This window comes from Aquarana catesbeiana, linkage group LG07 (genome assembly GCF_042186555.1).
Source record: "Aquarana catesbeiana isolate 2022-GZ linkage group LG07, ASM4218655v1, whole genome shotgun sequence".
In the NCBI taxonomy this organism is placed as follows: domain Eukaryota; kingdom Metazoa; phylum Chordata; class Amphibia; order Anura; family Ranidae; genus Aquarana; species Aquarana catesbeiana.
The window spans coordinates 88,186,314-88,199,743 of NC_133330.1; the positions used below are offsets into that span (position 1 = coordinate 88,186,314).

The 13,430-nt window shown below is 45.2% G+C and overlaps 1 protein-coding gene across 2 annotated transcripts in view; it reads right to left on the minus strand.

Moving 5' to 3' along the window:
- The window catches only part of STAB1 (stabilin 1), a 508,133-nt gene that overhangs the window by 17,967 nt on the left and 476,736 nt on the right, over positions 1 to 13,430 (minus strand). For both annotated transcript variants that reach the window (XM_073592448.1, XM_073592449.1), the window contains 2 exons: positions 12,151 to 12,257; positions 554 to 673 (listed from right to left, as the gene is read on the minus strand). In XM_073592448.1, the coding sequence (XP_073448549.1) occupies positions 554 to 673; positions 12,151 to 12,257 (227 nt within the window). The remainder of the gene's footprint in view (positions 1 to 553; positions 674 to 12,150; positions 12,258 to 13,430) is intronic.

The window sequence follows — 13,430 nt, forward strand, 5'->3', positions numbered from 1 at the left end:
AAAATTCTGACCTGAATCGCGACTGAACTGGAGAATAGGGAAACACCAGATCCCAGGCACGAACCCGCACATGTGTGAACCCAGCCTTGGATGCTGCTAGCTTCTCTAGCTCTCAAGCCCTTTTCCTGGCTTTAATACTAAACTAGCAATAGTGCAAGTATGCAGCCAGGAAAGTCAGAACTTGTATATTTGCTCTGGGCCAGTGCATACAAATAAGCATGAAAGGGTGTTAAGAAGCCAGTAACGTCTAAAAGAAGTTGGCAATTACACCATTTGTAATTCTAGTGGCATGCTAATTTTAATGGGATGGTTCCCCTTTTTACTATAAATGGGTCTCAATGTGATCAGAAAAAGTGAGCTAACATACCATTAGAGTATTAATAGTGCAGACAAACGTGTTCATTTAACAAAGCAGTGCAAAAGGCAAAAGATTGACTTTACTATAGCCAATTTCAAAGATGGTTACTGCACTTTTGTAATCACCATAGCACATTGCACAGTTGTACTGAATAAACTTAAATGTCTTTCATAAAATGTTCTTCATTCTACTTACTACATTGTTATCAAAGCTGCCATCTTCTGGAACAAATAATGTTCTATAGGAAGTCCTATTTACCAGCATATCGAAAAATTCGGCACCTTGAGAACTTGAATTACTATAATCGAGAATCATCTGGGGAAACAATGTTTGAACCATACAGTTTATAAATACGTTAATACAATAAACAAAGTATATGGCATTTAAAGTGTTTGGTAAAGTGCAATAGCCAGGAGGAGGTTTTAACAGAACTTGAGATTTCAAATAACTGATGATATACAAATACAATATAAATTCAAAGTGGTGAAAATCATTGGAACAGCAAAGGAAGTTAACTACACCTAGCAAATTGCCCCGGATTGTCTGAGTACTAAGGAACTGACAGGTTTTGTCTTGATAACCACTGAATCCATTCCACCATTAGCCTTCTCATGTCTGACACACACAGCTGTTTCAAATCCTAATGCCGCGTACACACGATCGGACTTTCTGGCATACTTGGTCCGGCACACTTTCTAACGGACTTTGTGCGCCAGGTGCGTCGGACTTTGAAACGGACGGACTTGCCCACACACTACCGGACTTTCCGGCGGGCTAAGTCCGCCCGTCTTTCCGACGGACTTTCGCCAGAGTTAGGGCGGACTTTCAGAATCAACGGACTTCCCCACACATGGACAAGTCCGTTCATTTTGAACGTGACTCAGGTGCGACGGGACTAGAAAAGGAAGTCAATCTTGCCGCTTTTAACGGCGAGATTGACACCTTGCGAACCCCGTCGCAGGTCATGCCAGGCCCTTAGGTCTGGTATGGATTATAAAGTGAAGCCCCTACGCCGAAAAAACGGCGTAGGGTCCCCCCCTACAATCCATACCAGACCCCGATCCGAGCATGCAGCCCGGCCGGTCAGGAAAAGGGGTGGGGACGAGCGAGCGCCCCCCTCCTGAACCGTACCAGGCCGCATGCCCTCAACATGAGGGGTGGGTGCTTTGGGGAAGGGGGCGCCCTGCGGGCCCCCCCCCACTCCAAAGCACCTTGTCCCCATGTTGATGAGGACAAGGGCCTCTTCCCGACAAACCTGGCCATTGGTTGTCGGGGTCTGCGGGCGGGGGGCTTATCGGAATCCGGGATCCTTGTAGGTCCGGCGGGCTTTTGGGAAAAAGTCCGCCGGAAAAGTCCGCCGAAGCCTACACATGGTCGGATTGTTCGGCGGACTCTGGTCCGCCGGACCAAGTATGCCGGAAAGTCCGACCGTGTGTACGCGGCATAAGTTTAGGTACTCTCATTTACAGCACAGGAATTTTAAAAACAATTGGCCCAAAGGAATCCTTTATTAAAACAATCATGGAGGATGCCATTACTGACTTCTCATTAAGCATATGCTAGTAGCTGGCTGGCATGCTGACCCATTAATTTCAATATTCTGATCTGAGTCACCAATTCAAAACTCTGAGAAATTCAGACATTTCTCTGACTTTAGCTGCATTGCCCATTATGGATTAGTGAATAAGAAAGCACTGAGGATCAACACAACAGCCAGGCAATCCACATATTTCTCTCATGAAAGGTTTACCTTTGTATACTGGTCTTTTGATAACTTATATACATGGTTAAATATGTATTTAGCATTATTAAGAAAATATTTTCAAATACAAAAGATACAATCCAATGCCAAATATTTCCAGTATATAATACAACGAGGAACCATAGGCATCACTAGTATCCTAGTTTAGCGCTACCCCCGTAGGAGCCGCTTAAGTATGTTTGGTTCTGTACTCTGCCTCTCAACCCAAAGAACAGTCTCAGCCCCCTCTGGCACACCTGGCAATAGTGTAAGTGCAAGGACCAATGAAAAACACACGTTATGATAAAACAGAAATCGTCTGTTACTCTTTACTGTAAGGTTTCTGTGGAAAAGTAACAGTATATTTTAAATTTGAATCAACTGAAGAGCAATAACTGAGATCAAGAGCAATATAACGCAATATATTTTACCAGGCTGCTTTCAGGGGATTCCACAACTGCGAATAACTCCAAGAGCAGAAGTGAACACTCTAATAACAATAAATTACACTATAGCAACTTATACCGGATTGGTTACCTCTACTCAAATTGGCTCTATGAGTCCAGGCAGGAGAGCAGAAGAATGACCTTCTCTTATATCAGACCTCTCTCTTCTGTCCCCTGACACCACAGGCCCAACTATAAACACTATACCCAATTCATTGTTCAGTGGCTTAACACCCAAGTCAGACTACCCTGCACGTACACTACATATACAGAGCATGAGTGTGTGTGCCTATTTGGAGCCAGTAACTTCAGGCCCTTGGAAGAAGAATGAGGCCTTGGATCTTCAGCTAGCCACTTTAGTTGGTGTACTTAAATTCCTGCTTGACAAAGTGTAATTGTGGTATGCTGACAGTATCCGGATAGCAAGGCGGACACTGACTGCTTAACAGGGCATCAATGAGACCCAGGTTCTGGCAAGTGTGGGCAAAGTGAAGTAACTCTGTCTGCAGTGTCCTTGTTTCCTGCAGATGGGCAAGTGCTCTCTCACCAATTCTGTGGTGAATGCCCAAATGAATGTCCTGGAACAGGCAGGCTCTTCTGGTAACCTGAGTGGCCACCTCACACTGGAACGCTTCACGCCGTCGGTGCAGGTGTGCCTGGATATGCACCTGGGATCCCATCTCAGGCTGGATGTCCCCGACCGGCCTTGTATGGCTGAAAAGAAGCGGTGGACTGACCCGGGAAGCAAAACTTCTCCCCTAGGTCCAGTATCTTCTCCTGCTTTGTGGTAACTAACTTCTCAGCAGACAAGATGGTGTCCTTGATTCTTTCCTTTCAAGAGAATGCTGGGGTGTGTAGTCCTCTTCACATACAAGGCTATGGGGCCATTTTTGATGGGGACTACATGTCCCAGAATGCTTTGCTGATGATGATTGGCTCCCTCCCCCCTGCCAATGAGGATGCAGGGCAAGTAGCAGAACAAACGGAGTCAGTGAGGAGAGGGAGGGGGGAGAAATCTCCCGCAGGGGCTGACAGGCACTCTCTCCCTACAGTGAAAACCTCAACTTGACATGGCTGCGGGAGATGCTGGGTTCGGTCAGCTTGTCATGGCCGCGGGAGATGTGGGGCACCCGCTTTACTAGTATACAGGGAGGTTATAAACTAGTATTTTAGCTTTGGGTAAACATAGTGAGTTGAATCTTTGATTAGCTCCTTACATTATTGGAGGCCTCCTCCAATGATATCTCTGGGGGTTATTTAATAAAGGCAAATCCACTTTGCACTGGAAGTGCACTTGAAAGTGCACAGAGAAGTGCAGTCTCTGTATATCCAAGGGGGACGTGCAAGGAAAATAAAAATCAGCATTTTAGCTTGCACATGATTGGATGATAAAATCAGCAGTGCTTTCCCTCATTTCAGATCTACCCCTCAGATTTACAGCGACTGCACTTCCAATCCTGCATGTCCAATACAAGCCTATTCTTGTCATCGCTTTGCAATTTCTGTGCATCACAAACAATGTAGAAGGAGTAAAAGAATAGGATTTTTATAACAGCTTACCTGTAAAATCCTTTTCTTCAAGTACATCACGGGACACAGAGCCACAGTATTTACTGAATGGGTTATATAGGCACCACTAGGTGATGGACATTGGCACACCCTAGACAGGAAGTTTTGCCCCCTATATAACCCCTCCCCTTACTGGGAGTACCTCAGTTTTGTAGCAAAGCAATATACGTGTATTAGAAGAGGAGAGGGACCTCTATGTCCCGTGATGTACTCGAAGAAAAGGATTCTACAGGTAAGCTAATGTAAAAATCCTGTTTTCTTTTTCGTACATCACGGGACACAGAGCCACAGTATTTACTGAATGGGATGTCCCAGCAATGCTGTCTGAGGGGAGGGAGACACAAACAAAAGTAGGGTGCAATCAGACCTGAGGACCTTGTACCGCTGCCTGCAGCACACTGCGCTCAAAGGCAATATCCTCATGTCTTCTCACATCCACCTGATAGAATATGGTGAATGTATGGACTGAAGACCAAGTTGCGGCTTTGCAGATTTGAGCCATGGAGGCCTGGTGATGCACTGCCCATGAAGCACTAACAGCCCTGGTGGAGTGCTCTTTGATTTGAAAAGGTGGAACTTTCCTCTTCAAACCATAAGCTTGAATAATTACCTGCCGAATCCACTTAGCAATAGTAGATTTCGACGCTGCCTGTCCTTTTTTAGGGCCTTCAGGCAACACAAACAAAACATCCGTCTTGCGAATCTGAGCAGTCGCCTCCAAATAGGTTGACCACTCTCACTACATCCAGAGAATGTAGTGACTTATCTTCCGTAGAACAGGGTTCTGGAAAAAATGAAGGCAGAACAATATCCATGTTTAGATGAAAACATGAAACCACCTTCGGTAGAAAGCTAGGATGAGGACGCAATACTACTCTATCCTTATGAATAATTCATTATGGCTCTTTACAAGAAAGAACCGCCAATTCTGATACCCTTCTTGCAGAAGAAATGGCTACCAGAAAAATTAGCTTCCTTGTCAAAAGGACCAAGGGAATATGTATTGGCTCAAAAGGCTGTTTCTGTAATGCCGACAGAACTAAAATTCAAGTCCCAAGGGTTCAGGGGAGCTCTAACCGGTGGATTAAGCCGCGTTACCCCCTGTATAAAGCATCAGACCAAAGAATGCGAAGCAAGCGGATGTTGAAACAATACCGACAAAGCCAAGACCTGGCCCTTGATAGTACTCAAGGCCAGCTTCATCACTAACCCCATTTGCAGAAAAGCAAGGATTCTCCCTATGACATACTTTCTGGGATACCAACCCCTGGATTCACACCAGGAGACATATGCCTTCCAGGCTCTATAATAAATTACTATGGAAGCTGGCTTCCTTGCATTAATCAAGGTATAAATTACTGAGCCTGAAAGCTCAGTAAAAAGGTAGGATGGAACACTGGTCCCTGCGATAGCAGGTCTGAAACGTGGTGGTAGGGTCCATGTGGGCCCTTACCGCCATCTTTACTATTTCTGCATACCAAGATCTTCTGGGCCACGCTGGGGCCACCAGAAGCACCAACTTCTTCTCCTGCTTGATCCTGTGAAGAAGTCGTGGTAGCAGCAGAATAAGAGGGAATGCATAAACCAGTGAGAACTGATCCCACAGAGTCACCAAGACATCTGTCCCGCATGCAAGTGGATCCCTTGTTCTTGACACAAAGTTGTCGATCTTGTTGTTGAACCTGGACGCAAACAGATCTACATTCGGGATCCCCCATCTTTGGCATATAGCCAGGAAGATGTCGGGGTGAAGAGAACATTCCCCTGGGAACAACTGCTGACGACTTAAGTAGTCCGCCTGCCAGTTCTCTACCCCTGGAATGAAGATTGCTGATATGCACGGCACATGCTTTTCTGCCCAGATTAGGATCTGGTTTACCTCTCCCTGGACTGCACGAATCCTGGTGCCCCCTTGGTAATTAATATAAGCCACTGCTGTGGCATTGTCGGATTGGATCCTGAAAGGACAATCCTGCAACCTGAATGTCCAGGCCTTTAGGGCTAGGTACGCCGCTTGAATCTCTAGAATGTTGATGGGTAAGGTCCTCCTGGTTTTGGACCATTTCCCTTGGACAGTCGTCTTCCAGAACTGCTCCCCAACCCGAAAGGCTGGCATCTATTGTTACCACTTTCCAGGTAACTGGTAAAAAAGATTTCTCTTTCTGCAGATTCTCGGGTACCAAACACCAACTGAGGCTCTGACGCACAATTGGCGACAAGCGCATCAGAAAATCTAGCGCCTGCACTTTCTTGTTCCAGGCAGACAGGATACTGTTTTGCAGCAGTCTTGAATGAAACTGAATAAAGGTAAGGGGTGTAGGTTTGGCGCTGCTCTGATGCGATGCGATTTTTTATAGTTGCCTTGTGTGATGGCTTAATTGGAATCTGTTGACTAAATGTGTTATCTTACAAAATTCTAAAGTGATAAACCTCGTAAACAAAATAGTGCTTTAAAAAGTGACTTTTTTACGGAGAGCATATCATAAGCAAAATGAAAACTGTTGAAAATTAAAATTTAAAGTGGCATGTGATATAGCCTTAAAAGGCCAATTTGTGCTTGTTTTTCACTCTGCAGTAACCCAGAGTGAAACTAGAGTTTCCTGTAATAAAGTCTAGTCACTGCTGCTTTGTCTCTATGTGTAGGGTGACTGGTCTTGTCTCTGCCCCTCTTATAGTTACCTACAGTCAGCCAGTAGCAGCCGGCATAGCAGCACTCACAGTACGGACCAGAGACATCCAGGGCTGCTACACAGTGGCAAACACTGACTGCTCCTACCCCTGCAGGGGTGTCCCTATTCGGTGAGTGCAAGCACAATAAGACCCCGGTTAAGGAGCACCATCACAAGACCAGCACTTGAATAAGGAATGTTTTTTTACAACACCACCTCCCAATGAGAATTTAACCCTTTTTAAATCATAATTCAAACAAAGACTCTTTGAGCCATTTAATAGACTTTTCATCATAATTACCGTATTTATCGGCGTATAACACGCACCGGCATATAACACGCACCCCAATTTAGGAGGGAATTTTAAGGAAAAAAAAAACTTTTTAGGAGGAAAGTTGAAGGGAAAAAAAACTTACATTTAAATGCCCATCATTGCAGCCTTCTCAGTGCAACCTTGCCCCAGTGCAGCCATGTCAGTGCAGCCTTGCCCCAGTGCAGCCATGTCAGTGCAGCCTTGCCCCAGTGCAGCCATGTCAGTGCAGCCTTGCCCCAGTGCAGCCATGTCAGTGCAGCCTTGCCCCAGTGCAGCCATGTCAGTGCAGCCTTGCCCCAGTGCAGCCTTGCCCCAGTGCAGCCTTCCCCAGTGCAGCCTTCCCCAGTGCAGCCTTCCCCAGTGCAGCCTTCCCCAGTGCAGCCTTCCCCAGTGCAGCCTTCGATCCTCTATCCCTGCCATCCTGGGCTTCAAAATCGCCGACCGCGATTTGAAAATGGCGCCGCCGGCGCCGAAATACACAGAGCCGATCCTCGGCTCTTCCCGGCGGCTCTCGTTCACTTTCGGCTCCACTCGTAGTCCCGAGCGGAGCTATCTGAACGTAGCCGAGTAGGTTCGGATAGCTCCGATCGGGACTACGAGTGGAGCCGAAAGTGAACGAGAGCCGCCGAGAAGAGCCAAGGACCGGCTCTGTGTATTTCGGTGCCGGCGGCGCCATTTTCAAATCGCGGTCGGCGATTTTGAAGATGTGACAGCTCGGGATCGCAGGGGATCGGCGTATAACACGCACCTGCGATTTTCCCCTGATTTTAAGGGGAAAAAAGTGCATGTTATACGCCGATAAATACGGTATGTATATATCCTTTCCCAGCAAGTACTGGGCTTATGAAGCACAAATCGCTTGTATGCGATATAGAATTATGATACTTTTAAATCCATATTTAGCACTTTAATAACAAGTATTCACATATGTGTAACCAGCAAATAGTTTTTCACTTTTAGTTTTGGTTCATGCGACATCTATCTCTAATTTTTATTTGCATATTTAATCATTCTTACCCACAACCAACATCTAGAGGAGCAATCTACACTAATTTTCTAACTTAACAACACATACACCAGAGGGTGTAACACAATTGAATAACAAGCACAAATTGGCCTTTTAAGGCTATATCACATGCCACTTTAAATTTTAATTTTCAACAGTTTAATTTTGCTTATGATATGCTCTCCGTAAAGAAGTCACTTTTTAAAGCACTATTTTGTTTATGAGGTTTATCACTTTAGAATTTTGTAAGATAACACAATTAGTCAACAGATTCCAATTAAGCCATCACACAAGGCAACTATAAAAAAAAAATTGCATTACATCAGAGCAGCGCCATACCTACACCCCTTAACTTTATTCATATTGTAGCATTTTTCCACCCAGGTGGATTTATACCTGTAGGGGAAGCAGCTCCTAACCCACCCGGAGAGTACCTTTATCCATAGCGCGGATTCACTCCACATATCCTTGAATGAAACTGAGCATAGGGAACCGCTTTGAATGAAGCCACCATCTTTCCCAACAACCTCATACAAAGGCGAATAGAAGGACCCTTCTTTGCCCTGACTACCTGAACCAGCTCCTTTATGGTGCTGATTTTTGCCTGGGGTAAAAACACCCAGAGTGCAGTAGCTAGACCGAAAGGTAGAGCTACAAACTGAAAATGACATTTTTCCACTTCGAAACGCAGATATTTCTGATTAGCGGGGAAATTAGGTACATGCAGGTATGCATCCTTGATGTCTATTGATGCCAGAAGTTCTCCTCGTAGGATGGAGACTACTGATCGGATTGATTCCATGCGAAAAGATCAAATTTTTAGGAACCGGTTGAGATCTAGGATGGGTCTGACATCTCCATTTGGCTTTGGCACTGAAAATGTTTGAATAAAACCCTAACCCCTGCTCTTCCATGGGAACCACCATGAATACTTTTTGTGACAAAAGTCGCTCCAATGCTTGAAAGAGAGACTTCTTTTTCTCTGGGTCTTTGGGAACATCTGATCTGAAAATCCTCCTGCTGCCAGACCCTTGAGAACTGTAGCAGTCTTCCCCCCACTCCAACGAGCGGGGGGCGCCCCTTCTTAAAGAGGCTTTAGCGTTCTGGCTCGTAGATTTCCTCCCCCAGGACTTCTTTTGTCCCTGGGGTTGACTCTGAGTTTTATCTCTTGAACCTGACGGTGGAGGCTGTCGCGACTGCCTGGAGGCTGATGCCCCTGGCACTGGAGAAAGAGCCCATTTAAATGAGGGACGTTTACTCCTTTTCTTAACTGGCAAAAGGGTACTTTTCCCACTTGAGTTTTTTTGGATATAACTGTCCAAATCATCCCCAAACAGCCTTACACCACGGAAGGGGAAACCAGCCGGGAGCTTTTTGCATGGCGTTTCAGCTGACCAATTTTTCAACCACAAGATTCTACGCATATGCACCAACCCAAGCGTAAGGCAAGAGGTCTGAAGGATAGAATATCTCTGATTGCAAAACACAAAGCCGTTGGCAGGTTGGCTAACTCCCGGGCCTGCTGTTCAGGGAAAACCTTGAGCATCTGCTTCAAGTGATCTCTCAAGGATTGACATACCCCAATTGTCGCCACTGCAGGTTGAGCTACTGAACCTGCCAAGGAAAAAATGTTTAAGAGGAATTCCAATTTTTTAATCGGTTGGATCCCTAAGCATTTGAGCGTCAACAGGACAAGTCAAACTTTTATTCACAGAGGATATAGTGGCGTCGATTGCCAGTATACCCCACACCTTTGTGAATTTTTCCTCCATAGGATCAAGTGTTGAAAACTTTTTAGGAGGGAAAAAATGTTTATCTGGGTGATCCCACTCAGAATAAATAAGATTTTCCAGCAAGGAATGAACAGGAAAAGCATGCACAGCTTAAGGAGGCTTCAGTGAACCCAAACAAGACGTGAGCTTTTCAACCGACTCAGTAACGGGTAACTTAAATGTGGAGCAGACCATTTCAGTAAGAGATTGCACCAGTAATTTCTCAGCCTGTGAATCTGAAGAGGGTCCTTCCCCACTTGATTCCTCAGAAGAGGAGTCATCAATCTCATCCCGGTCCTCTGAGGGGGATTCGTCTCCCCTTTCCCAGAGCTCCTCTGTTTGAGGGTCCTGGGTGGTAGAAGTAGACCTAATGCGTTTTCTTCCACTTTGTGAAGATGCGATTAAGGTCGTTAATCTTTCCTCTAATCCACTTATGGTTGAGAAAAAAACCTCCTCCTATATACAGGGGCTGAAATGCCAGAAGCAGTTGCAGCCCCTGACCCCAATGGCTTACTCTGACCAGCCTCCCTAGGTCTTTCAGGGGGAGATGGCGTTGCAGAGGGGGGGGGTCCTCCAAGCATGAGTGAGATCCCTTTGAGCCCCTGTTTTTCGGGGTATTTGTACCTCCCCTTCTGCCCATAGAAGGGGAGGTACAAATGCAGAGACACTACCAGAAATGCACCCACTGCTAAGCAAAATAGTCCAGCAACTGCCGCTGCTATCAAGGCTCAGTCTGATGCTAAGTAAATGTTGCCTGTTAATGCCTGTGTCACCCACACTCACATGCCATCCATCTGCGCTGTGTCCCTCTTTGAGCTGTGTGCAACTGCAAAAAAGTGCACCTTTATAGCCTTGTATAGCCCGCGTTGTGGGCGTTAAACCACGCCGACGTCGCTCTAATGCTCCTTCCTCCGACCACCCCTTCCGCCCCCCCCCCTCGTTTTTTTTTAAAAAAAGACCGCTTTACCCACGTGAGCCGAGGGATCTGATCCGATCGCACATGGAGGGGAGGCTGGGGCGGAGGAGAGAGGAGGGCCGGTGGATGAAGAGCCACCATAATGGTGGCGGCGGCGGGAGGCGGTGCGGCATACCGCCGACTAATATATGGCCTCTAGCCTGAAGGAAGCTGTGGGGGGACATTCCTGGAAAGAAGACTCCCCCCTTCCCACATCCTACCAGAGGCATGGGCTTGGAGGAAGCGAGTGGCTTGTGACACAGAGACGAGACTGACAAGCATGGAATCAGGCATGTGCTCTTGACAGCCCCCGGTGTCGACTTTAGGCATAGCAACATTTACTTAAAGGAGAAAACCCACAAGGATTAGAAAAATTCCTTAGGAATCTCCCTTACCTTATCCAGCTGCAGGGTTCTGTGGTAACAGACCCAATCTTCACCGCTCACGGTGGGCTCCGTTAAAAAACCTTCAGGAACCGGGGCCCCTTGTTATCAGGGGATCCACACTCCTGGGCCTGTAAAGCACCCTGCCAGGAAAATATGGCTGACAAATACAAAAACTCGGGGTCCAGCTCTCCAAAAAGTGAAGCGTTTCAGGCAAAACCTCGTTTCTTCAGACACGAAGCCTGGGTACCATTCAATTCGGCCTGGAAAAGGCACTTTGAATGGATCCGGTTGCATGGCCTGCCCCAGCAAAGATTTTTCCAGGGGAGTCCAGCACAGCACATCTTTACTCGTGACCAAAACCTTAGACACTGGCGAAAAAAAATGAGGTATTCCCAGTAAGGGGAGGGGTTATATAGGGGGCTAAACTTCCTGTCTAGAGTGTGCCAGTGTCCATCACCTAGTGGTGCCTATATAACACATTCAGTAAATACTGTGGCTCTGTGTCCCGTGATGTACGAAAAAGAAAGAAGCATTGAGATGTTATAGTATGCAGGTGTGTGTGTGGCGTGGGCTCAAAGAAGCATACAAATCCAGTAAATGAATTATGACAACCAGCATCTACACTACATTTCAGGTTCTAATTTTAGTAGAACAGATGGTGGATCTGGTGCCTTAAAGTGAACAGCACAAACGCAGTGGATGCCATTCACTACAGGGGCACTTATAATTATGCCTTGGCACTTTATTTTTGCATAACATCATTATCTATAACAGCCAGGAAAGAGATTGTGTACTCACTGAAACTGCAGGTTGACACATGATCACAAACCATGATGGGACCATTTCTTTGTTGACACCGGGTTTAGGCACAGTAACATATATTAATAATAATTCATGAATTTAGACACAACTGCATAGAAGAAAAAAAAACTCACTGAAAAGAATGTGGATGTTTTAGAATATGCCTCTAAAACTTCCAGCAGGTTTCCATTGCAGAAGCTGCCATCACCCACATATCCATCAGGACAATCACATTCTGCATCTAGAAAACAAGAATACATTTATGGATTCTGAGATCATTTCAACTGAAATGTCTCTGTTATAGTTAATTGATTTATACTTTTTTGTACAGCCTATCAAATAAATTTAATTTAAGGCCATGATTATTAAATTATTATTTTCCCAATTAATTGGGACAAAAGAATCCACATCAGAAGTTCCATATTTGGCTTACTTGACACGCAGTATAAATTAAAGCAGTTTTCTACTTCCATGTAAGTAGTAAGTACATTCCATGAGAGAGTAATGTTCAACAGTGCACTTCTGAGACTACCTGCTGTATTTTTGAGCAGTGTCAAGGGTGACAACGTTGCTCCTCCATATATACACTACAGTGTGTTAGCATTGTCACCCAGGACAGGAAGTGTGTTTAGTGGTAGGATAACTAGGTCAACAAGGTAAGTAAAAAAAAAATGGCCTTAAAAAGGGAAAACTCACGTAGCTACCATATATATTATATATATATATATATATATATATATATATATATATATATATATATATATATATATATATATATACACACACACTGGTAAGCCACAAACATTTGTTTTAGAGTTTAGACTTGGGTTTTACACTGTAATTCTTGAGCTAGAATAGCAATAGGTGTACTGCAGGGTACAAGATATACGTCTTGGGTAATAATATTCAAAGTTTCCTCATTAATATAGACAAAATAGTGTGCAAGCCCTCAGTCCTTTCTATTAAATGCTAACAAAACATACTAGTCAGGGTTTTACTCTAAATGGGCAGCACAGTGGTTAGCACTTCCACCTGGCAGCACTAGGGGCCTTGGGTTGAATCCCAACAACGGCACAACCTGCCTTGAGTTTGCATGTTCCCCTGTGCCTGCGGGGGTTTCCTCCCACACCTCAAAGGTATGCTGGTAGATAATTTGGCTCCTGGCTAAATTGGGCCTAGTATGTGTACATATGAATGTGAGTTAGGAACCTTAGATTGTAAACTCCTTGATGGCAGGGATTGATGTGAATGTACAATATATATGTAAAGCACTGAGTAAATGGTCGGTGCTATATAAGTACCTGTAAATAAACAAATGGAGCATAATAGGCTTTGGAGTAGCAAACGGAAAAAGGATCATGTGTGCAGTTTCTATTTAGTCTCCTACCAAAACCATGTAATGGAAGCCCTACCT